Genomic DNA, 26798 nt, shown 5'->3' on the forward strand with positions numbered 1-26798 from the left:
TGAGAAAAACTGGCTCTGAGGTAGAACTGGAGTAATTTAGATCAGAGATAAACTAGCTAAGAAAACCATAGACAGAGGATTTTGGAGGTTACAGTGAGGATAAGTATGCATGACCTGGAAGTGAAATGGAGAAATTTTTTTAGAATAATTTTCATTCATGTGTAGTTTTGGACAACTGAATATGCCTGAGTAGTGTTACATGACAAAAATTGACTCTCAGCAGTGCTTCTGGAAGTAAAGCCTCTTTCTAATATCAGATAATGGCATCTCTCTGTGAAGCACTATGTTGTGTGTACAATGTAGTATCCCTGAAGCGGAATCTAATTTGGAATGAGATTTAGTGAAAGAAGTTGCATTATTGTCACTGGTGAGTAAATACAGAATTTATTCTAATGTGTTTAACACTGGAAATACTGTTGGAATGGAAAAACAGAAATCACAGTGTATTAAATTTCTACTGGGCAAGCCTATGAGGCTGTAGGGATTTTTATGAGTTGCTACTTCTTTTCTGCTATAGGACAAGATTAGTTATTCCTGCAGGAGTGAAAAAAACCAACCCTTTTTAGTACTCTAATGTGATGACCTCCTAAATAATGCACTTTTTGTTCTTTCTTCAAGGGACCTAGGGGGATGCCAGGAGAAAGAGGACGAATTGGACCACAAGGTGCCCCTGTAAGCAGAATATTCCTTCTCTCTTGTACTACTGCTCTTGTTCACTTAAATTTAAATCCCTGAGCCTGAAAGTGTTTGTTCATGTGACTCGCTTGTCACTTGTGTTGTGAGTTCTGCTATGCCTTAGAAAAGGTTGGGGCTGAGCAGTTTTGTTGCGTGAGATCTTTACTATAAATTTGAGAATTTAAAAACAGTTTTAAAATGAGAGTGGTAACTATATGGTAGATTCTCATAGCAGAGCTGCTCATGAGTCCAAATACCATCACTGCATGATTTTCTGGGATATAAAAATGTCTTCTCTGTTTCTGTGAGATTTCTTGTGAGAGGTTCTTTTCAGCAAAAATTACTGAACAGGAAATAATACGTTTCAATTTTTTCTGGAAAAAGGTTTAAAATAAATGTTTAGATGAAGTCTTTCAATTTGGATTTCAATTTAGATGAAATCTAAACATTTAATTCCAGATGATAAGGCTATCTTCTTAAAAATATTTTGATATTCAGCAAAAAGGGGGATTATCCTTGATGTGAGGTTATATTTGAGTTAGAACTTTTATCCTGCTGCTTTTACATCCAGTGTCAAATATTGTTTTTCTGGCATTTCTCCCCTTGAGTTTTATATGATCCATTTGTGTCATGTGCCCCCTACAATGACATTCTCAAAATATTGTCCTTTCTGAAAATACAGAAATCCATTAACTCAAATGGGAGCATAATTTCTTCCAGAAGTTTTCTATGACAATGTTTGGAGGAATGTGCAATCCAGCATTTCTTCAATCACTTCAGTAAATATAGTTTTATCACAAATGCGGACAACAAATAATTAAAAAAAAAAAGGTAGAATTCTCACAAATACTCTGTATTTTCTATTTTTGTGTCTAGGGTGGACGTGGCCAGCATGGTATGCCTGGGAAGCCAGGCCCAATGGTAAGTGATTGGTTTTCAATCACCCACTTTCCCACTCTATATTTCCACTTGCCTTTTCTCACTCCCAGAAAAAAAAAAAAAAAGCTGGCAGTTGCTGATATAATTTAAATGCATCTGGAATTAATTATCTGGGAATGATTCCTATTTCTATCAATTTTAGTTTTAGTGCTGTCCTCTGCAAAATTGTCCTCTGTAGTTTACTTCATCTAAAGGTTTTAATTTGCAGGAGTCAGCCATAGCATCTCCTGGGGAGGTGATGCTCTGCTGCTCTTATGGAGTTCATATGGCAGGGAAGGAAGTGTCTCAAGTGCATGCACTGCAATCTAAAGCAGTTCATTGCATGCTAGCCTCCTTCACATGCAAAGATGGCAAATGAGGCTTGTTGTCAGCAAGAAAAAAGGCACTCACTAATAGCACAACTTGGTCCCTGCAATTATTCCATTACCAAATGTGTAAAAGGGCCTTTTAATTAAGAACAGTGACTTTTTGAACTGAAGGACAGATGTCTGTGTCTGAATGTCTGCCAAGCTGAGAGAGCCTGGCTTGCACAGCTGCTGAAGTTCTCCCACCATGGCAGCAGGGCTGCAGAGGAAGACATGGCTGTTTACACTCAGAGTGTCAGAGTAGCACAGGATGTTGGTTATGATCTTACAGTCCCATCTCACACTGCGTTTGCAAAATGCATTTGTGTGAATTCACATGAGTCACGGATTATTCCCACACATACAGTTAATTTTTTGTTGCTTTTGCATGTGGAAACTGGTGATGGTTTTGTACTATTCGTGCAAGGCCAATTTCCACTTCAAAAATGTGGTATTTAGGTTTGCTTTTTTTGAAAGTGTCACTTGTAGGATATGGGTAACAGCTCCTACCCACTAATGTAGTCAGCCTTTATAATTTTGTGATGGTCAGCTTAGAAGAAAACAAAAACAAAGCACAAAACCCAACAACCAAAAGCACTGCACCAAAAAACCCCTCAAAAGCCTCAACCATGCCTGCCTGCAGTTAGAATTTAATTCTGTGCATACTGTTTATTTACTTGAGACAAGGTTCTGAGAAAAATTAATTTACCTGTATCATCTTAATAAACAGACTGTTTTATTAAACACTTCATTAAGAAATAATTAACAGTAATAGAAGCTCAAAAAATGAATGTAAGTGCCTAAAAGCTACAAAACTAAATTATTTAGAATAACATGAATGAAAGGTAAGTTGTTAGAAGAAACTTTCAAACAAAAAATATCTTTTTTCAGTATTTAAAACAAATTATAAAGTTAAAAGAAGCTGGGTGGCAAGCTATGAGGTTTTACATTAAACTTGTAATTTTTCTTGGGCATAAAATGCAAGGTCAGCTTCACTGGACATGATAAGTTGTTTGGAAAATCCCATGAAGTATCACAAGGGAGATACTCGTCCTTAATTCACATGTTTCCCACTGGAAAAAGCGTTAATGAAATGTGTTGGTAATTGGGTCAGTGCAGTGGTACAACCTAATCCTGGAAGTCTTCCTGCAACAAGAGAGAGATTTGGCAGACGTTATCTGTGATCCAGTAAACTGGGACATAGGTTTTCAAAAATGTGTTTGGTGAGCTGTTGCATCAGTTCTGTAGAAATCCAGTGTAAGGTCACAGCAGAAAAGTTGTCTGTAATTAATGCTTGGTGGGACAGATTGTTTTGATTAAGTTTGTCAGGAGAGTTTATTACATCAAACATTTTTTCTCAGCATGAATCATATTTTACAAAAAGACAGAAAATGAGGAAAAGATAAAGAGGAATTATCTGGGAACAGTGTTGCAGTGAGTATTAATAACCACTGCGTGCCGCAATCCCAAGACTTTAGAGTACAGTGGAAAATTCTCTTGAATGTCTTGCTCAGGACAAGAGACATTATGGAAATGGAAATATCTTTGTCTCTCTAGCCCTAAAATTTTGATACAAGATCTATGTTTTACAAATTGAAAATTAATTCCCCTCTGAATTTAGGAATCTTAATTCCCATAATTGTTCATTGCGAATTGTGTACATTGCAATTCAGGCACTGGTAGCTGAATCAAGAGCTGTAGCTTTGCTGAAGCCAGAAAACACATTAGTGAAGACCTACACCACAATTCCATAAAGTGTATATGTACTGCTTAAAAAACTGATATTTATAGTTATTTTAGTTTTGTTATAAAAAATGTTTTATGGCTAAAAAATACATGTAATTCTAGACCCACATTTACTGAGTGATGAGATACTAATTTGTGTGATCTAAACAGCTGAATTACAGCTTTGTGTGTCTGTCTTTTATAGGGCCCACTTGGCATAACTGGATCTCCAGGTTTTCCTGGTATTCCTGGTATGAAGGTAAGAAATAAAATGAAAGTGTCTTTTAAAAATGTCTAACAACACACAACTAAAAATGTGTACTAAACTACACAGAGCTCACACTGACGTGAGTACAGATCTCCAGGAGCGGCTGTGAAATCAGTCAAGACCTTCAGGCAGAAGATAAAACCCAAAGCCAATTGAAGCAATTGCAATTCACCACTGTTAAGATACTTTGCTTTCCCCTTTGCTCATGTCAAAGGGTGATTATAAGCTGACTGCCATGCTGTGCTTCAGGAATCTTGTCAAGAATATTGAAAGAATAGCAAGATACATTGCTACAAGTGAGCTTGTGAGGTCAAGTCGAAGACAGTATGGAGGCAGGACCTTCTAGTTTTGGCCAAGAACACTTTTTGAAATGATCCAATCTGGTAAGGGACATAAACCTGTACAGAGATGTGTGGTTCATCACAGTAGAGGAAATTACAGTTACTACATTTTACTGCTTTGAGTGACTGGGCTGTGAAATGAAAAACTTTCATTTGCTGCAGCACTGTCTTTGTGGCACTTCCCTCTCTTGCTTTTTCAAGAAAGTGCTCTTTTTTTATTTTATTTTATTTTTATTTTATTTTTAATTTTTGCTTCTTAGCCTTGAGCCAGTGTCTTCAGAGATAGGACAATATATAGCTTCCTTATAGTTATTTTTCATGCACTGCTTCCTGCTGCTCCTCTTTGTCCCTTTACACTCCTAAAATATGATAAGAAAATGTTATACAAGAAGAAACTCTCAATTGGTCAGGTCGCCAAGATCAGCAGATGTTTTGTGTTGTTGTGAAGCTGGCAACATTCATGACACTGTTTGGAAACAAGTCTTAATAACAGTATCAACTTAATCACAGAGTTATAGAATAGCAGGCTGGAAGGGGACCTCTAGGATCATCTGCTCCAACCTTTCTTGGAAAAAGCACAGTCTAGACTGTGAGAGTGTAGAGGAGTGTACAGTAAAATGGTAGCCCTGGAAGTGCATGTAAAATGTTTTAGTATGGCTCAGCATGGTTTTTCCTAAGCTAATGTTTAAAAAAGCTGTCACATGATGAATCATTTAGAGCTTTTGAAAAGGAGATGCTACTTTCAAGTTTGATTATCAGATCATGTAAAATTGGAATAGTTGCTTTGAACTCATAAAAGCTCAGCAGATTATACAATGAAGATGTGATATTAACAGCCATCTGTTCCAAAAGGCGTATTTCCTATATAAAATTAAAATTCAAAGAAGATGCTGTGAGGAATTTATCGTCCAGTCTAATCTTACAGGGATTTGATATTTAATATAGCTCTGTAACAGTGAGCTCATCTGTGCTGTGCAAAAAAAACCCCAAATCAACCAAGCCCAGATGTTTTACCATCTAAATCTTAAGCCTTGCTGTTAATGAAGGTTAGGAAAAAAACCTTGTAAAATTACAGGCACATAGTAGGATTTTAGAGAGACAGGTCTGTTCTTGATCTTATTTGGACTCCTGGATAGTTCAGTTTTTCTGCAGAGTTTCCTTGTGTTGAGGAAAAAATCTAACTATACTTTTAATATTCTCATTCACCTAGAAGTAACAGAAGCAAAATTAAGTAAGCAAAATTGTATTTTAAGGATAATAAACTGTTTCAAACATGAATTGTTTTTCTGTTATAAGCTCAGTATTCATCCTGAGTTACTTTATAGCATTTCTTTTTAGACCAAACTAATCTCCAGTTGTTTTCTCATGTGGAATCCTAGGGTGAAGCAGGTCCAACAGGTCCTCGAGGTCCTGAAGGTCCTCAAGGACAAAGAGGTGAAACAGGTCCTCAAGGCCCAGCTGGGTCACAAGGTCTTCCTGTAAGTACATTGAATTGAGTTCCTCAGTGCTCAGCTTGTGCATGCTCACCTGTTTATGGGGGTTTTTAGTGCCCGAACTGGAACTGTGTTTTATTCAAATTACCTTTTCTCCCAAGGAAAAGAGGTCTCATTCCTTGGTTTTTTTTTTTTTTTTTTTTGTTGCTAATTGTATTGATTATAACTATTTGTTATTTTATTTCAAGTTGCAAAACTGAAAGTTACACAGCTTGATACAGTCTCAATCATAAAAGTACTTTAAAACTTAAGTTTATACATAAGAGCTTCAATATTAAAATCTCATTAATTTGCCTGCTTTATTGCCCATTTTACCATTTGCATATGTTGCTGCATTTATTTAATAGCCTTAATTTTCTGTTTTTTTAAAGTGGATAAAATAACTATCTTCTGCTTTTGTGATTGATGCCCATCTCATTAAAATGATTTTTAATGATTGATACCTTATCTTTAGGGTGCTGAAGGGACAGATGGCTCCCCTGGTGCAAAGGGCCCTACTGTAAGTAATCATATTTCTTCTTGAAGAAACTGTGTAAGTGAATTTCTTTTATATCCTTGTTTTGACTGTGTTTGCTTACTGTGCTTGCTGTTTGTATTTGTAGGGCTCTCCAGGCACTGGAGGCCCCCCTGGATTAACAGGCCCCCCTGGCTCCCCAGGACCACAGGGCAGCACCGGCCCCCCCGGGATTCGAGGCCAGCCGGTAACGGGGTCTTTGTCCCTTTGGGAAATGTAGGGTCTGGCACATGTGTCACTCCATGGGACTGAGGCAGGGATTAGCAATGGGCTTCCTTTAAATACACCAGTAGCATGCCAAGGAGAGTGCTAAGACTAGATCCTGTGAATCAGCATACCAAAATGCCACTACTTCTTTGAAATAGAAGTTTGTAATGTAAACCTGGGAAAAGAGATTTCTTTAAGTTTTTGTATTGATAGCATAATAATAAGCATAATAAGGGTAAACACAAACCATTATAAGCATCATATTATACTGCCTACAATTAGTGGCTAAAGTAGGAAATGTTTGTTTCATGGCATAGTACAAAAAGATGAAATGGTTTATGCAGACTTTTAACTTTACTGGTGATATTCATGTGTTTTTTTTCAGGGAGACCCTGGTGTCCCAGGTTTCAAGGGAGAAGCAGGACCCAAAGGTGAACCTGTAAGTCTCTATATGCTTTTTAAGATGAAGAGGAAACACAGAGGCTTATAGCCATGTAACTTTTGGGGCAAAACTGACTCTGCAGGTTTTGAGTTGGTTTATCAACCAATCTTCAGCTTTTCTTTCTCACCAATTAAATAATCATGTAGTAACTGTAATAACAAAAATGTAGAAGTGAAGTAATGTTTTCTTTACCACTGTCTTGTCCTTTGAAAATTTCTATTAGAGTCTCACTGAATTTTGACTCCTTTTCAGCTTAACCAAATACAAACTATTGTGAGTGATTATAAGAAGCAGTGTATAGCCCAACTGCAGAATTACAGTTCATTAGCTTATGAACATTGTAAAAGAGAAAAGCAGATGCTGAAAAGCTGTGATTTTTAACTGATCCAAAACCTAACTATTTTTTTCTCCTTTATTTGGAAAAAATGTTTATAGTGTCCAGAAGACAGTCTGTTTCAATAAGCCTGAAAAATTGTGAGCTTAACAATGCTTATTAAAATACCATTTTATTCTCACTAGGGCCCACAAGGTCCCCAGGGTCCCATTGGCCCCATAGGTGAAGAAGGGAAAAGAGGTCCTCGAGGTGATCCAGGGTCAGTAGGTCCACCAGGTCCTGTTGGAGAGAGGGTAAGAAATCTAGAGGAAAAGTATGACTTAAGAGATGCACTGCTAAGCTGAAAAACCTTTTGACCTACCCTTGGATGTTCTTACAGCTTGACTGGATGTAGTTAAACCTTGCTTTCCTAGCAGTAGTTACTACTGTGTGTTATTTTTTTACACTGGATACTTTTATGTGGAGTTTCAGTGCCCAGGATAGTATGGCGGGAGAAAGGATGGAGATAGCACAAGCCCCTCTGCAGACTTTTTCTTACACCTGTACAACTGGTCATATTTGCTTTCAATGAGGCTGTTCACACAGAGAGAGCTGTCCAGCACACATGAATGAGACACTGATATATTTGCCACTCTAAGCCATAACCCTCCCCAAGCTTAAGTACCTAAGTATGAAAATTGTAAGGAAATGAACTGAATCTTCAATCCATAATTCTGGTCCTTTATTTGTAGTAAGCTATTTAGAAATTAAGATAATTATATCTACTGCTTTTCCTAGGGTGCTCCTGGTAACCGTGGTTTTCCAGGTTCTGATGGCTTGCCTGGACCAAAGGTAAATTAAATTAGTGTTCATCTTTATTGTGTAGCTTGTTAAATCTTCATATATCCAGATACAAAGAAAAAGAAAGTCTTCCATTAAAAATGTCTGCTTCTGGGCTAAAAGGCAGATCCAATTTGCAAATGCCAAAAGAGGGGGTCTGAATGTTTTGAGACAAAAATTTTTGGGAAAAGTCACATTAAGTTCCCACGGTGTTCAGCTTTGCTTGCTTGGCCCTGGCTTAATGCTCCCTCATTTTGAAATGTGCACAGATAAGGGATTGACCTGTTCTACTGCTATATTGCTTTATCTATTGCTGTGTAGGAGGGGGCTCTGCGAAAAATTGCCCATTCTTTGTGTCTTGTGTGATTTTCTGGACTTGTCCCTTAAAAAAAGATGAATTTATCTGGCTTTCCTAACTGCTCTAACACTTCCAGGGAAGTGACTCACACAGGCATTTGTCTAGTACTTCTGTAAGTTCCTAACTTGGTAAAAATACAGGGATTCTAAAATGCTTATATAAACTTGCTTTAAGGAAGAGACAACTTTTAAGTAATAATTTTGGGGAGAAAAGATAATAATTAGGAAACCAATAACAGTAAATGCATTAATGATTTATAAACTTATCTGCAGAAATAGGTCCTTAATAGAAGATACAGTTTTTATTGAACCTTCTCCTTCTGTCACTGTTCTAGCTATTGACTAGTAGCTCACTGGTGTCTTTCTAGGGAGCCCAAGGAGAGCGTGGTCCAGCGGGATCTTCTGGACCTAAAGGAGGTCAGGGAGATCCTGGACGTCCTGGTGAGCCTGGCCTTCCAGGTGCAAGGGTAAGGGACTGACAGCAGTACCCTATAAACTGTGTACCTTTCCTTTTTGAAAGGCAGCAGTGAATGTTTGGGGATTCAGATGTTATACATGGGCAGACTGGTTTCAGTGGGGCTAAAGGCCAAAAGACCTGTCTTTGTTTCCTGTGATGTTGGGAAGCACAGGTTTTGTCTTCGAAAAAGGAGAAATAGCCCTGATTGAGAACAGCTGATGCAAATGAAAGTGTGTTTGTAAAGCGCAGTTGCCACAGGTAACATGGATTGAAGGCCAACCCTGATTAAATTGGTGACTGAGAACATAGACAGTTGAGTGGTACATACCACCTAGAGATTTTTTTTCAGGAAAATGATTTGAGGACAATTCGAAATATCAGAGAAAGGAATAAAGGGAGCAGTAAAATGTGATATAGAGTATGGCAGAAGTGAGGCTTGTGAGAAACTCAAAAGGTGTAAAGCAAGAAAAGAGAGAATAAGAAGGAAGATCAAAGATAGTGAGGGATGAAGCCTTAAAGTAACGTATGAAGACCTTTGATGTAGAGAAATCTGTGCTGTGGTAGTAACTGAGCATTTCTTTGGGATTTATTTATGTTTCTTTCTTGTTACAGAATTATTGACCTAACCCTAACACCAATACTATTCCTGTTTTTAGGGTTTGACGGGAAATCCAGGTGTTCAGGGCCCTGAAGGAAAACTTGGCCCCTTGGTAAGTGACAAAAATTAGTCTTTTCAGTTAATGTCACAGTAATTCAAAGGTCCCACCTCATTGAAATTGCTTTTATTAACATGAGTTTTCTTTATTTGTTAAGGCTCATCTTCTCTTTTGAAAGTTCATTTTGCATTCCTAACTTCAAAATTAGTACCAATAACATTTGTTTAGTTTTGTCTCTGTAGCAGTGTCTCCTGCTTAAGAGCTGCTCATCACTGTTAAATGTTTGAACTAAATATTTTTCTAGTTGTCACTTGAGCGACACAATAAATGATTCATGATTCACTTCTAATTGCATAACATTTGGTTAAATCCAGAAGTATGGCTATTGCTATATCTGCTCAAAAGGCATTTTGACTGATAAGTGAAGCCCCAAACCAGGTTAATGTCATTTTCTCTACGTATACAAACATTGTCTTCATATTAATAAGTTCATATGAGTAAATAGATTTAGAATTTAATGTGGAAAATGCTTTATCTCTGCAGGGTGGTCCTGGGGAAGATGGACGCCCAGGTCCAGCAGGTTCCATAGGAATCAGAGGTCAGCCAGGCAGCATGGGCCTTCCTGGGCCAAAGGGTAGTAGTGTGAGTATATCCCTGTTTGACTTGAACCATTCCTGTATATTTTAATGGATGAAAAAATATCTAAACCTGATCATTTTTATTTCTGCAATTTAGGGTGATCCTGGAAAACCTGGAGAAGCAGGCAATGCAGGAGTCCCAGGACAGAGAGTGAGTGTGGCTGTTATTTGCAGTGATTATGGAAAATGGTGCTTTTCTGTTATGTGTGTTCACTATGCAAGATTTCTTCCCCTGTCATTTCAATGTAGGGAGCCCCTGGTAAAGATGGTGAAGTTGGCCCTTCTGGTCCTGTTGGCCCACCAGTAAGTCATCTTTTACCTCTCCCTGCCTGGCACTCCATCTACTCACTCCTCTTTTGGCTTCTCTTCTTATCAACCTTCATTCCAGTTATTGATCCCAAGCAAAAAATTCCAAGAACATTTAAAGAAAAAATTGTCCTAGAAAAATCGCTAGCTTTGTATTAAAATATATATGTATTAGCAGTCTAATACCTTTTACTAAGCATTATAAAAAATAGTGCAGGGAGCAAAAATTATCTTAGTTAATTTTCCCGTCTTTCTTGGTTTCAATGGAACTGAGTGTTTCCCTGCTGCCAGAGAATCCTTAGGGGAAGAATTTTAAAGAAATTATACACATCTTATTACATCTTTTAGCTAGGCCATCTTGTCCTGGGATAAGGAAAAATGTATAATAAATAAATACCGAATAGAAAGTATGCATATTCAGAGAAAAGAAAAATTGTAGACCCTGCCTATATTCCTCTTCTGTTTACTTACTACTTCCTTTTGTGTAGGGTCTGGCAGGAGAAAGAGGAGAACAAGGCCCTCCAGGTCCTACAGGGTTTCAGGTATGTGTATACATTTTTATTTTTTTTAAATTGAAAAATAAGCAGCCATGTCTTTATCAACTTAAACTGGAGAAATTCAATCAAGTGATGTATAATATAACACAGTTTCAGAACTAAAGCAGGGATGTTCAAAATAATGACTTTCATATCAGCTGTGCACTAAACCAAACTGGCAAAGGCTTAATTACCAGCTCTGTATCCCTTGGGAAAACCTTTGATGTTAATCAGTTTTAATTTGAAGATTTTCCAAAAAAGTTCCAAATATGTAGCAAAATAATTGTCTTGATAATGAAGTAATAATTAAATCGATATCTCTTTATAGAGAACTTTACTTTCAGGGCTGAGATGTCTTGCAAATGTTAAGGAAGGGTTGCCATCTATTTCAGAGAGAGGGAAACACTTTGGTGCAATATTCATATAACTCTCCCTTGGGGATCTCTGAGGGTGTGCTCTTGTATTGAGTGTACTGCAACATTTATGATCTTGGTGTCCTAGTTAAGTCTGGATTTACATAACTTTCATGTTAGTGACCATTTTATTTACTTTTTTTCAGGGCTTGCCTGGGCCACCAGGTCCTCCAGGTGAGGGAGGAAAGCCAGGTGACCAGGTAATGTATATGTAACATAACATTAAAAAGAATGCAATTTATAAAGTAGTTTTATATTTTCTTCTCTTTCTAATTGAATTTCCCACTCTGTTTCAAAATACTTAATTGATGTATTCTGCAAGCTGTCCAATAACTGCTCTGGCATAAAATAATTATGAGAATCTGTGTTCTTGGACTGAACTGGGCTATCACCTCTTGTTATTGACAGATAGGATTTAGAGCTGGCCATCTACATTCACAGTACTCTGTAAATAAAAATGTTTGTCTCTAATTTCCATAACTATAAAGTTATGAATAATGATTTCATTCTAATGTGAATTTTGTCCTTAGGGTGTGCCTGGAGATCCTGGAGCTGTTGGTCCATTGGGCCCCAGGGTAAGTGTTTTCTTTCAGAGTTTGAATACTCATGACCGTTCTCTGACATTGAAAGTAGATACGTAATATGGACTTTAAGAGTTTAAAGTCAGTATTTGACCTTTTTCCCCATCAACAAAATGGTTGTAAATATGGACATGTTTTAAGATAGTTTCCGTAAAATCTACCACCTTTAATGATTTTGTAGCTCCTGAAGTGATGTTAAATACTAGCTGCTAAATGATTTGGTTTATGCTGTGAAATGAGAGTTTTTAGTTTGCTGAGTAACATATTTCCCCCACCTCTAACAAGGAAAACCATAAAGTTTTAATTTAATCAGTTCTTGTAGAATTTGTTCACAGGCTCTACTGTACTTATGGTGTATTTAGGATTTTGACTACCAGAATTCTACCCTGCCTTGTAAATAAATGATTATCTTCCATTTTGTAGGGAGAACGTGGCAATCCAGGGGAAAGGGGAGAACCAGGTGCCTCAGGACTCCCGGGTGAGAAGGGTATGGCTGGAGGCCATGGTCCCGATGGCCCGAAGGTAAACTGAGTAGAGATTTGCATTGCTACAGTGATGTGATCTATAATTCTGCTCATTTATATGATAGTAAGAAAGAGATTTGTTTTATTATAAACATGAAAGGCATCTCTGTTGTTAAGGAAGGACACACAATGCCAATTGTAACAAAATTAGTAACTTGAAACATATTTAAATGCTGAGAATTCACAGTAGAAGTGGGCAACACAATTTCTGAAGTGCAGAAAGTCTTCTAGCAATGTTGTAAGAGCCATACCAGTTTACACAAAGACACTTGGCAAGGCTAAGCAATTAAAAGAAAATGCTGAAAGCTTGATGCCTGCATGAATGTACCTGCTATGGATGTGATTAGACCAGCAAAGTCAGGTCAAGCATGGAGTGCCTCTATTTATGTGAGACCTGTAATAGATATGAGCATCTCTGCTCCTGGCAACTTCTACCTGTACCTAGTTTCTATACTAAACCTATGTGACATCAAGGAAGAAAGATTCCCAAGCTTCTTTTTTTGTCTGTTGTCATCTCGAGTATGCACTGATTAAATACTAATAGTTTTGGAAGAACTATGGTATTACAGTTCAACTTCCTGAGTAACACAGTGGGAAAAGAAAAGTATTTGGTTGTGAATAAAGTCCAAATTTCAGATAAAATTATTATTTAAAACTGTACCCCAGAGACTTCAACACAGGCACAACATGTTCTGCAGCCTAGAGACAAAGATGTTTCTCAGATGAATAGGCAACCACTTGTTTTTTGTTCCAGGGAAGCCCAGGCCCTAGTGGGACACCTGGTGATCCAGGCCCACCGGGCCTTCAGGGCATGCCTGGAGAGAGAGGGATTGCTGGAACACCTGGCCCTAAGGGTGACAGAGTAAGTCTGTTTATTGCTGTCCTCCTGAGTAGAATGACCTGTCTCTTAACGCTGCAGTTATTCCAGGGTGTGACCTAGTCAGCATTCAGTGCCATAACTGGGACTTTCTGGGTGTTTTCCATAGGGCGGCGTAGGTGAGAAAGGTGCTGAAGGTACAGCTGGCAACGATGGGGCAAGAGTAAGTAAATCTGTCTCTCTCTTTAGACCCACTCTTCACACAGGGGTTTGTTTACTGTGCTAGGGGACTAAGCTTGTAGAGATAAACACTGTGCAGTGTACTATCATGGTATGTCATGGGTTTACTCATTACCTCACCCTCCAAATTTTCACATTTTTCAAGACTGCTGTGCACAACGTTTTGGGGTGCCTGTGTGCCCTATTTGGTATCATCAATAATGCCAGTGAAGAGCTCAGTTGGAAGGATTCACAGTTGATTTGGGATTTGTCTAAGTTGGCTATAGTAAAAAATGTGAAAAAATGAACAGGCAGAGATGAATATGCAAAAAGCAAACCTTCCAGCTCTCAGTCTTGGACTAAGGCAGATGCCTCCTTATTGTCTGCATTGAGTTGCCCACAATCTGTCCTGAATTTCACAGGTTTAAATTCATGTAAATGTACTAAGCTCCACATATGCAGTAAGTTGTTGGTACTTCTGGAAAGTTTTGAGTCTCCGTTGCATTAATAAGGTTTCTAGTTTGCTCAAGATGTGTTCAAGACACATTGCGCACACTCTGTTGCACAGACCAACTGTCCAATTATCCCAGTTGCACTGGGTTTTCTTTGTATGCACTGACCATTTTTCCTTCCCAGATGTTATTTTAGTTACTTTTTACATGAATTGAGAATATATCTGAGATTCTTGGGTTGTGCAAACCAGTTGGAGTACTAGCTGCTAAGCATTTGGAAATCTGAGGTACAGTCAAAATACAAGGATCCTGTCTGAACTAAATTTATTGTTAAAGAGCAAGAAATTTTTTGAGAAACCCTACTATACAGAAGCTCTAATAGGATTATTATCTGTGAGCTGGAATTGCTTATCTAAATCATCCAAATTATCCAAAGATACAGAGCAGTTCTTAGTTATTGTAAGAGATGTTTAGGGTTTACAGTAGTTAATGAAAATGTGAAATAATTATGTGGAGTTGGTGAGTTTGGGTGGAGAGTTTGCAACTTATTTGCCTGCCTTATGAAGAGATAAAGGACATTTTTGAGTAGTTTGTAAGATATAAATGAATCTTCAGAAAAAATGATGGATACTTTAAAATTAATAAAAATAGTTGAATACTAACAGTAAAGAAAGAGAGCTCTTTGCAAGTAGGAAAAAAAGACTTGGTTTCTTTTTGAGAGAGCAAAGTAAAGCTGGGGCTTTTTTTTTACATCATTTGCCTTATTTATGAATATTGCATAAAGCAGATGATGGACTTAGAGAAGAGAGAGAGAATGAAGGAAAGCAGATATTTTGTGGGGAGTTTGGTCATTGGAAGAAGAAATGCAAGTCAATTTTAGATATAGAATACAAAAGAAGTTTCCAGAGATGAAGTAGAAGAATTCAAAGGAATGAAAAAGGGAATGATAATATATGAGAAGTTTTAAACTGTCTTTTTTGAGCATTACTTTTCTAACTTCTTTTCATCTTAATTTGTTCAAAAGGGTCTCCCTGGTCCAATAGGCCCAATGGGTCCAGCAGGTCCCACTGGTGAAAAGGTAAACAGATTTTTATTCCATTCCCTACTGAAGTTTCTTAATATTATCAGACTTCATTAGTGTTTCAATGACAAAACAAGTAAGTTACTTGGGAAATAAAATCCTTTCATTTTATTTTAAGGGTGAACCAGGTCCTCGAGGTCTAGTTGGTCCTCCTGGTTCTCGTGGAAACCCTGTGAGTAAATATGCTTTGTTTTTTTCTGGAATAAGTTAACAATATGTAACGCTGATCCAAACTCCAGGCATTTTTCTTATTTGCTGATGTATTTTCCCTTTTTCTTTCTCCTTTTCTTTCCCTTTTTCTGTAGCCAAATGTGAAGTTCTGACTTGTTGCTGTGCACTTGCAAAAGTATTACCAGATTTTCTTCCTGTGACCTATACTTGTTTTAGGGCAAACTTTACAGAGTTGCCCTCACTTACCTCACTCCTGAAACTATGTTTCCACTTGTAATTGTGTCAGTGTTTTAAAAAGCGTGGCCCTAGCAGATACCACTGTACATAAACAAATATTTAATGGGCAAAGCGTAGAGGTAATCCTTAGTTCACCCAGTTATGTAACTTGTCATTTTCCATCTATTAGTGACTTGGAGTATTTTAAGGGTTGACTTCAATTAGGGAATTAGAGGCTCAGCCCTTCTAGATCCTTCATACTGTTTGAAATTGATTATGTCCCTGTCATAAATCAGAACACTCTTATTTCCAGTATAACTTGGAGCAGCTTCCACTCTTTTAGAGAGTGCTGGAGTTGGCAGCCTTCAGCTCCTTCTTTTCCAAGCAAATGTTGTATGGAAAGCTCAGTCGAAGCCTGTTGTGACCTTATAGAAGGGTACATCTTTGAACTACTGGTTTTTTCCCCAGAGTGATTGGAGTGGTAGGTTGAATAAAGTGTGTGCTCTTTTGCCATCCCTGGAAGGGGTAGGTTGTGACCAGATTTTCTCCTAGTGCTGTTTTAATGCTTGCCTGTGTCTTCCATCTCTGAATTCTGAAAGCTCAATACAGTCTTGAACACATAGCAGCTTTTAACATCATAGATTACATCCTTTATTTTAGGGTTAAAAGATCATTTGATTCTGCTTAATAGAGCAAAAGTATAATGGCATGAGAGTGAATAGTTAACATCTCTTCTGATATATTGAACTGTAACTGATACTGTCTGTAGAAAGATGGTTGTTAAACAAAGTTATTTCAATTTGTCTGACCAGGGTTCCCGAGGAGAAAATGGCCCAACTGGTGCTGTTGGTTTTGCTGGACCCCCGGTATGTGTTTTGGAACACTAATGAGTTTCCTGTACTCATGCTTTGACACACTTAATTTCCTTCATTATGAATAATTGCTATGTTCTGGATCTGGAGTCACATTTTTGCTGCAAAAATAGCTGTTTCTTTCTCCCATCAGTATATCAAGTGAAGGAAAGGGCCAATAAACACCCTAGACAGTTGAAAAGTGGTTTTCTTGTTAAGATTATGTAATTGCTCACAAGATTTCATATTTTCATTAGTATGTTATGTTGTTCCTTTGAGATTAAAATGAGGGAAGTTAAAAAGTATCTACTGAAGGTAGCAAAGATTTGCACCGTGAATAGTGAAGTCTGGAATGAGGTGATGGACCAGATGCACTGGAATAAGCTTTCCCACAGACTAAATATCCTGTTTCAGGATCCCTTTCACAGTCTTGCACCTGCTTCCCTTGGTGGGAAAAAAAGCCTAGAAAAGACAATGTTTGTTTTGTCGCTGCTGAGGAAAATAGAAAATCTATAGAGAAGAAAAATGTTAGCTCGATAAGTAAAATATTTAAAATGGAAATACTGGTTTCACAGAATGTTTAGAAATTGTTATGTGTGATCTTCTAAAGACCATACTGAATTGTTAAACAAATGCAGTGTTTCCTGGACTGATTTGTACCCCTGGTATATATTTTTTTTACCCTTTAGAATAATTCTATAGAGAATTATTTTGTTAAGAAATATTTGGTGTTGCCTGCCCTGATGTTTCTTCTAAGTATTATTTCTTATAGGGACCTGATGGTCAGCCTGGTGTGAAAGGTGAACCTGGAGAACCTGGACAGAAAGGAGATGCTGGATCTCCAGGACCACAGGGTCTTGCTGGGTCTCATGGTCCCCCAGTAAGTATGAATAAAATAATCACAGAACCAGTGACATAGGCTGATCTTGTTCATTAAAAAAGTTCTGGGTGTTCACTATCATCCCTCTCTTTCTCCTTTCCTTGTAGGGCCCTCCAGGTGTTCCTGGTCTGAAAGGTGGTAGAGGAACTCAGGGTCCACCTGTAAGTACATATTATGTGTTGAGACCTGGCTGCTGAAATCTCTTACCGAAATTTTATGTGATGTGTGTACTATTCCTTATCTCAGCTTGATTTTTCAGTATGTAAATATAATTTGCTCACTAATTCAGCCAAGAACATTTGAGGTAATTAGTGCTGTGTTTCATTTGATAAAGATGGCATTAAAAAGGGGCTTTTTTTAGGGTGCTACTGGATTCCCAGGATCTGCTGGAAGAGTTGGGCCTCCAGGACCTACTGTAAGTTAATTATCATTTTCCTAGTAGCTATGTTTTATAAAATGGTTACCAAGAATCTGAAGGTTGAATAAAGCAATAAAGGTGAAGCAGTGTTTATGGCCTGATTCTATTGAAGAAAACAGTTTGTCAGCACTGACTTCTGAGACTGTTTGCATCATTAAGTAAAGCTCATTAGTCTTCAGCTTGGTCTAATGCCTGATATTGGTGCAAGGCTTTCCACTGGGTTAAGTAGGCCTTCAAATTGCTCCAATGACTTATTTGCTTAGAGGAATAAAAACCCCAACTTATATTTTCCTCTGTATTTTACTTTTTTATCCTTTTAGTGGTGACTGAAATTAGGACAGTTTTTGAAAAGAAAGAGGCTCTACTGGGCTCTCTCATTGGTGGAGTTACTCATAAGTCCCATTAAAATAAAAACAAACCAACAAACACAAAATCTCTTCTGCTCAAACATTCTCAGAAACACTATAAAAAAATACTAGCAGTGGATCAAGTTGAGGGCTGAACTCCACACAGAGAACTGTGTTATGCTTCATATGCCTTTTAATGTTATGATGAAAAAAACAACTCACAGTCATTGTAAGGTTAGCAGATGTGAAGTTTATAAAAAACTTAATAGACACATGAAGTCTTTTAAAAGTATTTGAGAAATGAACAAAGGTCTATTGAAATACTAATTTGTTCCATGGAAATGAAAAGTTTGGATAGGGACTTTAGCTTGATGATATTAGAAAGAATCGGCAAAGTTGAGTTTTCTAGCAGTGGTTATATACTTGTTAGAATTTTCTTGTCCTGGTCAGAAAAGGGTCCAATGTAATGACGTGTTTTCATTTATTTTAGGGAGCCCCAGGACCTGCTGGGCCTATTGGTGAACCAGGAAAAGAAGGTCCCCCAGGTCTTCGTGGTGATCCTGGTTCTCATGGCCGCGTGGGAGACCGAGGGCCAACCGGGCCTCCTGGTGGCCCTGGAGACAAGGGTGACCCAGGGGATGACGGGCAGCCGGTACGTCCCTTGATTGTCCCTCCTCCAGCTCCAGGCTTGCTCTCATTGTTCATTGCTGCTGACATGACAGTGACATTGCTTTCTCCTCTGTGGATTTCAGGGCCCAGATGGCCCCCCTGGTCCAGCAGGAACTACTGGTCAAAGAGGAATTGTTGGAATGCCAGGACAGCGAGGGGAGAGAGGCATGCCTGGGCTGCCAGGGCCTGCAGTAAGTAGTGACCAGGCCATGTGCCACCGGACTGGGAATTTCTGTGTGGGGTTTGAAGTGTGCTCCTTAGCATGAGAAGAAAGCTGGAAAACTCCAGTTGCAGGGGTGGAGAGAGAGAGAATAGTAAAGAACTTAATCCCATGGAAATGCATGAGGTAGAAGGTTTACTTCCTTTCTGTTTCTGCCATAATGGAAAGTCTGAACATGAATTAAGAGTTAGTGAGTAATAGCATTAAGGCTTCTGTCTAAAATGTTCCTATTTAACTTAAAACTTGATCCCTGAAAAAAAACAACCCCACACTCTCATTTAGGTACCCAAAGGACGCTTGAGTGACCTGTTAATGTGGGTACATACTCTGTCAAAACTCTTTCATAAATTGTGAACTACAGCCTTCTAAATTGCCACTACTGCTCTCTTTGCTTTCATGTAGGATTTATTGATATTTGTTGGATAGCGTAATTATCCAGTAGATCAAGCAATTAAATAGACCATTAGTAAAAGGGTTGGTATGGAGGATCTGTCATTACCACTGGATCCATTAAGCCATTTATAGCTGAAGTTGGCCAGAAGTTTTTCCAGGCTAACAAAGTTTGTTGGTGTTGAGACAGAAAGATCATGTTGATTATTTCAAGCTGAATTATATTTTTCTGAAATCTAAAACACCATACCTATTGCAGATAATTATATCAGACTGATTTATCAGTAACTTCTTAAAAATGCAAAGTATATTAAATACATATTAAAATTCCGTAAGAACCATTTCTTTTAATATCAGGGATTTTTTTCATTTACAAATGCAGATGGTATTTCAGTCTGGATTCATGAGTAGTTTGGCAGGCAGCAGGTTTTTAGCACTTTCTTTGTTTTGTGATTAAAATTTTAATATGATATTTGTCATCTTTTTTAGGGTACTCCAGGAAAGCAAGGTCCCACGGGGCCACCTGGTGACAAAGGTCCCCCAGGACCTATTGGCCAGTCAGGTGCCACTGGGCCTGTAGGTGAAGCTGGTCCAGAAGTGAGTATTACAGCATCATAGCATGCAAGAAAGGGCAAGGTTGTTCTCCTTGACTTAGAGTTGGAGAACAACTTTCTAGTTCTTCCAGAAATGCAGAATTTTGGAGCTAATCAATAGTTCTATTTTTGTTCTGTAACTCCAGGGACCTGCTGGTAATGATGGTACTCCTGGACGAGATGGAGCTGTTGGAGAACGTGTAAGAATATATTCTTAATTTTCTTCAAATCCCCATTTTGTTATTGACTTACTTTAGATTTTCTTTTCATTCAGTTAACCTGGATGATGAGCTTGTTCTGAAAGTGTATCCCAGCTTTGAATATAGTACCTCTCAAAGCTGAGGATGCCTGGCTAAGAACACCTGCCTCCACAAACTCAGATTTGAGTTCTTGCAGCAGGAATATCTTTGTAGGCTGCAATTGCTCAAAAATAGACTGGCAGTGCTACAGTTTTGTTGCTTTGGTCTAGACCAGTCCTCTTTAGATAAACAGTTGAAATTCTGCTTTACAGGGTGATCGTGGTGAACCTGGCCCTGCAGGATTACCAGGTTCTCCAGGAGGTCCAGGAACTCCAGGTCCTGTTGGCCCTCCAGGAGATGCAGGTCAAAGAGGTGAAACTGTAAGTGAGGCTTTTTGAGAAAACACTTTGTTTATTGAAAACTATTGTGTATATGCACATTTTTTCGTGCATTGCCTCACATTTTTTCTGTGTGCAATCTTTGTAGGGCTCTCGAGGTCCGATGGGTCCCCCAGGTCGTGCAGGAAAAAGAGGTTTGCCTGTAAGTTGCCCATGGTCACTGTGCTTTTGTCTGAGATGCCACTGAGGAACATGTGTGAGGAATCCAGCCCAAATGAGAATGCCAAGCAGGGCTTCACCTTGTGTTCTGACTGCAAGTGGGTGCAGGTAGTTCTGAGCTGCAAAGCTGCACAGAATTGGATATTTGTATTTGGATAATCCAGTAATGCTTTGGAAGCATCTTTATTTGGAGCATGTTGCTGTCTGGATAACGGTAGGACCTGAGTTAGCAAATGGCTGGAGTCTGGTCTAAATAAGGGGTAAAGAACTTAATGCTGAACAAAAAGAGATGTTTTCAGATAAAAATGGCAGAAATTAAAAAAGTCACCTGTTCCCATTAAAAGGCCTTAATTCAACTCATGAACTTCCGACTTCAGGATGAAAAGGAAAATAAACAAAACTCTTCTTTTTTATGTTACATAAGTTTTTTACAATCCAAGCCTGGACCGGAAAATTAATTGCAAACTTGGGAAATTCAAAACAACACTGTCCTGTCCCTAAGCAAATGTCATTTGAGAGGCAGTAAAGTTTATTGAGTAGTTGGTGATAATGATGCCATTGATAAACTATTTGGAATCTGGAATTGAGAAATTTTGCATGCGACTTGGGCTGAGAAATACAGAATTGAGAACAGCAGCCACATTTTCCAATGATTCTTGAATTAGTGTAAGAAGTTTGCAATTATCAAAACTAACAACAATGAAATTGTGACAGTAATAGGAGCAAGGTATTTGTGCTGCCTGGATATTGTTGTATTTAGGGAATGTAACTTCAGTTGTACTTTAATCATAATAAAAGTGAAATAAGCTGTGAGAAGTAAAGTTGCAGCCTGGATGATTTCATACTGAAAATACGCTTTATCATAATGAGTCTGTGAGAGAGCCTTAATATTTCAATCTCATCAACAAAAGTAATTTGCCAAATACAGTAAGGTGAAGAAATATATGAATATTAAAAAAATAATTTTGTATATTATTTATTATCATTAGTACAGGTTCATGGATTTTTTACTGTATTATGTAGCTAAGTAGAACAAATTTGCTACAACTGTATTTAAGCACAGCTCAGTTTTTTGTAAAGATTCTTGTAACTGCCTCAATGTCATCATCCTTCTGGCTTTAAAAGGGAGGGACATCTGAGCGCAGTATCAAAAAGCAAATGAGGGGGTTTTGAGGTTGGAGGCTTTTCCCAGCTCAGAATTTTACATTTCATCATTGATCTTTACAGGGTCCCCAAGGACCTCGTGGTGACAAAGGTGACAATGGAGATAGGGGTGATAGGGGCCAGAAAGGACACAGGGGTTTCACTGGACTTCAAGGCCTTCCTGGCCCTCCTGTAAGTTGTTCTGCTTTTACTATAATTTTATTTGCTTGGTGCTTAAATAGTGTATCAGGAACATAGTTATTTCAAGTGGAAAAAGCCCCCAAATGTTATTTTTCTCCACAAGGTATTTGAGTGGCCTGGTGTCTGTACTTGCTAATATTTTTAATGCAATTTAAAAATACTGTTGCATGATGAGGTAAACCTGTTGCTGTTGTTGTGTGTTCTCCTATTCTTGTTCCCTTTGCAAGGCCAATCCCTGACAGTCAATGACCTGTCAGCACCAGGTGGTTACAAAAGCTGCCAGTTTCAGATAAGCAATTTAGAGTGTGAAATGCTTTTTGGCAGTGTTTGAATTCATTAGAGTCAAGGAATTCAGTGTAAAATCCCAAAAGGACTGTGAGAGCGTCTCTAGCTAATATTTTCAAGAACTTTGTGATTTAATTGTCAATTGAATGGAAATATCATGGAAAACATACTATTTTTTTAACATTTATTCACTGGTGCTGTGCAAACTCTGGAAGTTTCCACTTGCAGGGACAGCAGCAACGAAAAGACCCTGACAGCCAAATTACCTTTTCACTTGGTGATAGTGCTGTTGTTTACTCTCTTGTAAGCCACTCTGATTATAAACACCTCAAAACCAGGGCTTTTCTAGAGAAACAGCTTTACAGGCAAGCACCAGTAAATTTTATTAAGTTACTAAGGGATTAAGGTAGAGGTACCACCCATTGTTTATGTACATTTTAATCCTATTCATACCAAATTGTGTATATCACACACTAATGCCTTAAAACTAAAGTACTATGCTCCAAATGGCACAATGATATGATAATTTCTTCTCTTTAGGGTCCAATTGGTGAACAGGGCAGTCCTGGCATTCCAGGTCCGTTTGGTCCTCGGGTGAGTAAAACCTATAAGGTTTTTCTTGCATGGGGTTTGTTTTTTATTCTCACTTAGATTCTATTCCTGCATCACTTTTATTTCAATGACTTTTATTGACTTTGGTATTGTATGGTGATTTCCCTAGTATCTTTTGCTGAGGCATCACCTTAGTTGATACAGTAAAGCTTTTTCATGAGTATAGTTTCCAGGTAAATAAAAATGTTGGCTGGGGATGACTACAGGGCTGCAGTCTCCTTTTATAGACACTTTTGCTGCAGCTGATCCAAAGCCATTTATGTGGCAGCTCTGCTAATTCCTACTCTGCCTCTCATCCTCCATGTATGGCATTTGCTCAAAAATCAAGGAGAAATACTGTCCCTTGGGAACATCCAAGGGAGGCATCTACATCTACCTCTGAGCCTGTATCTGAGGGTGTACAGAAGCTACTCCAGTCTGCACAGCATCTGGAAACTGGAACTGATCCCACTTAAATGGTTAAGGAAGGAGATATACAGCTGAGCCAAGTTATATTATCTGAGGTGATTCACTTGAGAAGAACAGCTTTTAAACTACCTTCTTTACCTTTAAAGAAGAAGAAAAAAGGTGATTTTTAAAAATATGGTAATAGGCACAAGTAATCAGATTGCTTCCTGACCAGACATTGCTTATAACAGGCTGTTTTTTAAGACTTTGTTATCAAATGCTAAAATACATTCCATCTGTCTCCTATATTTTCTAGGGTCCTCCAGGTCCAGTTGGTCCTTCTGGAAAAGATGGAAGTCCTGGTCCACTTGGGCCAATTGGGCCACCTGGTGTTAGAGGGACTGTGGGAGAAGCTGGACCTGAGGTAAATTAATGGGAATATGAGGGGAAAGGTTATCTTCAAATAATGAGGTTCTTTTCTACAGTCCATCACATTATTTTCTTGAACATCTCTGACCTCAAGACAAATTATAAAATGTGATAGTTTCTCCAACAAACATCCAGGGTAACTGTTATTGAAAGGATTCATTTCTTACTCCTTTTCATCTTCTGAACCTGGGACGATCCCAGCCTCATCTACCTGTGCTCTCCTGAGGCTGAGCTGGATCTACTCGGCAGCTGGCTGGGTCCTGCTGGATATGTGTTCAACATGCCTGGCAAGTTGGGTCCTAAATCCTCAGGCCCAAACACAGGCCAGCAGTACCTCAAAGCTGGCAGTCCCACAGAGGTGGCACTGAGTGAGCACAGCCACCTTCCTGACTGCCAGCACCTTCCTCCACTGTGCCATGTGTTAGAGAGATCCTTCACTCCAAATAAACAGCCCAAATTCTAACACTGAGCCCAGCTGACCTGAGGTTTACAGACACCAACCACGAGCTGATTCACTACTGATGAAAACTGGTTTGACCAGTTTGGACAGAGTCTTAAACCTTGCTGGATGCCCCAGGCATATTCCACATGTACCAATTCAAAATACTCAAAAAAGGGTAGTTAAACTATTTGAAAGAAGATACATTAGAGGAATTTGAGAAAAGAATGATCTGTGTGGTGATGTGGAAAATTAAAAAATTGATATTGCTTATTTTGTGGAAGAGGTAGAACAAAATAATGGGCAAGAAAAGGAAGGCAGTTTTTGCTGACCTTTTGCCTAGTAAGACACAGTGTTTCCTGTATTTATCATGTGCTAATATTCTGCTTATTTTATTTGAAATTCTGCTAATTCTCAGTATCTCCACTTCTGCCCAGACACCAAGACCTGTATGAAAAGTCTCTGGCAGAGCATAAGAATATCATATGTATCTATCATCTGTGTAATGAAACCACACAAGAAATATCACATTCCAATATTTATAGTTTTGCTTTCCATGGGGGCTTGCAAGCAGGTTTAAGTTGGAACCAAAAAGCAAGAAATAAAACTTGAGGTTTCACTTTTTGGAGACCGTGTGTGTTAGTTTGGATGTGTGCTCTGTATGTGCATTTGGAGCCCTAGTTGTGAGTTCTGAATTAATGAGTCTCAAAGACAAGGCCAGTTCTCATCCACCACCCAGTGCACCAGAGCATCAAAATTCACCTGGAGGTACATTACAGATTTTGTGCTGCCAGAGAAGGGCTGGCAGGGTGAGATATGTTTATTAGCAGATATCTTCTCATGTGTCCTGGTTCATGGTAACAGAAGGACCTCACAACCCACCATTTGGGAAAATTTACCAAACCAAATTTTACCAGGAAAACACCTGCTCTTCTAAGGATGATGTAGATTCTGTTCCACAGAAAGACCAGAGGCCTGTGGCCAGAGAGCTCAGTGCTGTGCTGAATAAAGATGTTTCTAGTGCCAAATTTTCCATCCAGGAAAATGATCCCGAGGCAACTTAGGGGAAGCAGGAATTTTAAGAAATAAAGTTGTTAGACAGGAATCTGAACAAAGAGAGACAGATGGTTTAACAAAGGGAATGAGGGCATTCCTTGGTGACTTTTTCCAGCTGTTAAATTTAAAATCAGGAGTAAGAAAAAGTTCATCATTAAGGCAATCAGAGAGGAGATGAAGCAGAGTGAATACATATCTCACATGCAGTTCTAATCTCTTATCCCTGTTCTTTGAATGGGGAATTTTTTATATTGGAATTATTCTCTGTGCTTTAGAGTAACTGGCCCCAAAGTTTTGCGTGGGGGGGGTGGGTTTGGTGGCAGTCATTGCTGTCATTTGGCATAGTATTTACTCTACTGGACCTCTGTTGCCTTGTTGTTTTGAATCTTAGGGCCCACCAGGTGAGCCTGGTCCTCCTGGCCCTCCAGGGCCTCCAGGCCACCTCACTGCTGCCATTGGTGACATCATGGGACACTATGACGATGCCATGGCGGATCCACTACCGGAGTTCACTGAAGATGAAGCAGCCCCTGATGACCATAACAAAACAGACCCAGGAGTCCACGCCACGCTGAAGTCCCTGAGCAGCCAGATCGAGACCATGCGCAGCCCCGATGGCTCCAAGAAACACCCAGCACGGACCTGTGATGACCTGAAGCTGTGCCACCCCTCCAAGAGGAGCGGTGCGTGTTCTCACCTCTGCTGTGTGCTCTGTGAGGCTGCCTCGTGTCCAGCAGGGGCTTGCTCACTGGTCTGCTTTGCACTGCTGCCATGTATTTCTGCTTATGTCTTCCCAGTCATTTCAAAAATCTTTGTAATATGACAGAGTCACATTTTATATTCTTTGTAGGTGAATATTGGATTGATCCTAACCAAGGATGTGTTGAAGACGCTATAAAGGTTTACTGCAACATGGAAACTGGGGAGACCTGCATTTCTGCCAACCCATCTACTGTGCCCCGCAAAACGTGGTGGGCCAGCAAGTCCTCTGACTTAAAGCCTGTTTGGTATGGCCTTGATATGAACAGGGGATCACAGGTAAATAAATGTCCGTTTATTATGCATTTATTAGTTCACTCTTAAGAACTGGTTTCTGAGAAGTTTGTTGCCTTGTGATTTGGAACTTCCTCTGCTGCTCTGAGCAGATTCTGCTATGGTAAGAACATTATACTTGTTGACTGACTGGCTTATAGTCAGTTTGATTGTTAGTACCATAAAATGAAGATAGGAAATAGCTGGGAAAAAACAATGCAAGTGCTTCTAATGCAGGATTGGCTAAAGCAAACCACTGCTGGACAAAAACAACAGCTTCTCCCTGAGTCTTTTACTAAGTCTCTACCTTGTCCTTAAACAACTGTACTTTCTACCCTGGTATATAGTCCAGATCCCTGCTATTTTAATTGAATGTTAATATTCCTTTCAGAAAACTCCATAGTGCTAAAAATTATGAAACTTACTTTAGAAATTTGTTTTTGAATTAAAGTATGATTGTTATCACATGTGTCAGGTTAATCCATGATGAATCCATCAGTCTCTAGGCAGAAAAAATTTCACTCA

General features: G+C 38.8%; 1 protein-coding gene across 1 annotated transcript in view; it reads left to right on the forward strand.

The window, feature by feature from the left end:
- Positions 1–26798, forward strand: part of COL5A2 (collagen type V alpha 2 chain) — a 95224-nt gene that overhangs the window by 65560 nt on the left and 2866 nt on the right. Inside the window, exons 16-52 of the mRNA XM_058840024.1 lie at positions 619–672; positions 1552–1596; positions 3889–3942; positions 5672–5770; positions 6240–6284; positions 6388–6486; positions 6892–6945; positions 7468–7575; positions 8060–8113; positions 8827–8925; positions 9572–9625; positions 10115–10213; positions 10307–10360; positions 10459–10512; positions 11004–11057; positions 11611–11664; positions 11995–12039; positions 12469–12567; positions 13324–13431; positions 13556–13609; positions 15082–15135; positions 15257–15310; positions 16338–16391; positions 17149–17256; positions 17364–17417; positions 17618–17671; positions 18512–18673; positions 18774–18881; positions 19790–19897; positions 20040–20093; positions 20405–20512; positions 20619–20672; positions 21917–22024; positions 22859–22912; positions 23634–23741; positions 25633–25924; positions 26092–26279. Of these exons, the coding sequence (XP_058696007.1) occupies positions 619–672; positions 1552–1596; positions 3889–3942; positions 5672–5770; positions 6240–6284; positions 6388–6486; positions 6892–6945; positions 7468–7575; positions 8060–8113; positions 8827–8925; positions 9572–9625; positions 10115–10213; positions 10307–10360; positions 10459–10512; positions 11004–11057; positions 11611–11664; positions 11995–12039; positions 12469–12567; positions 13324–13431; positions 13556–13609; positions 15082–15135; positions 15257–15310; positions 16338–16391; positions 17149–17256; positions 17364–17417; positions 17618–17671; positions 18512–18673; positions 18774–18881; positions 19790–19897; positions 20040–20093; positions 20405–20512; positions 20619–20672; positions 21917–22024; positions 22859–22912; positions 23634–23741; positions 25633–25924; positions 26092–26279 (3108 nt within the window). The remainder of the gene's footprint in view (positions 1–618; positions 673–1551; positions 1597–3888; positions 3943–5671; positions 5771–6239; positions 6285–6387; positions 6487–6891; positions 6946–7467; positions 7576–8059; positions 8114–8826; positions 8926–9571; positions 9626–10114; positions 10214–10306; positions 10361–10458; positions 10513–11003; positions 11058–11610; positions 11665–11994; positions 12040–12468; positions 12568–13323; positions 13432–13555; positions 13610–15081; positions 15136–15256; positions 15311–16337; positions 16392–17148; positions 17257–17363; positions 17418–17617; positions 17672–18511; positions 18674–18773; positions 18882–19789; positions 19898–20039; positions 20094–20404; positions 20513–20618; positions 20673–21916; positions 22025–22858; positions 22913–23633; positions 23742–25632; positions 25925–26091; positions 26280–26798) is intronic.

The sequence above is a fragment of the Poecile atricapillus genome, chromosome 5 (genome assembly GCF_030490865.1).
Source record: "Poecile atricapillus isolate bPoeAtr1 chromosome 5, bPoeAtr1.hap1, whole genome shotgun sequence".
NCBI lineage: Eukaryota > Metazoa > Chordata > Aves > Passeriformes > Paridae > Poecile > Poecile atricapillus.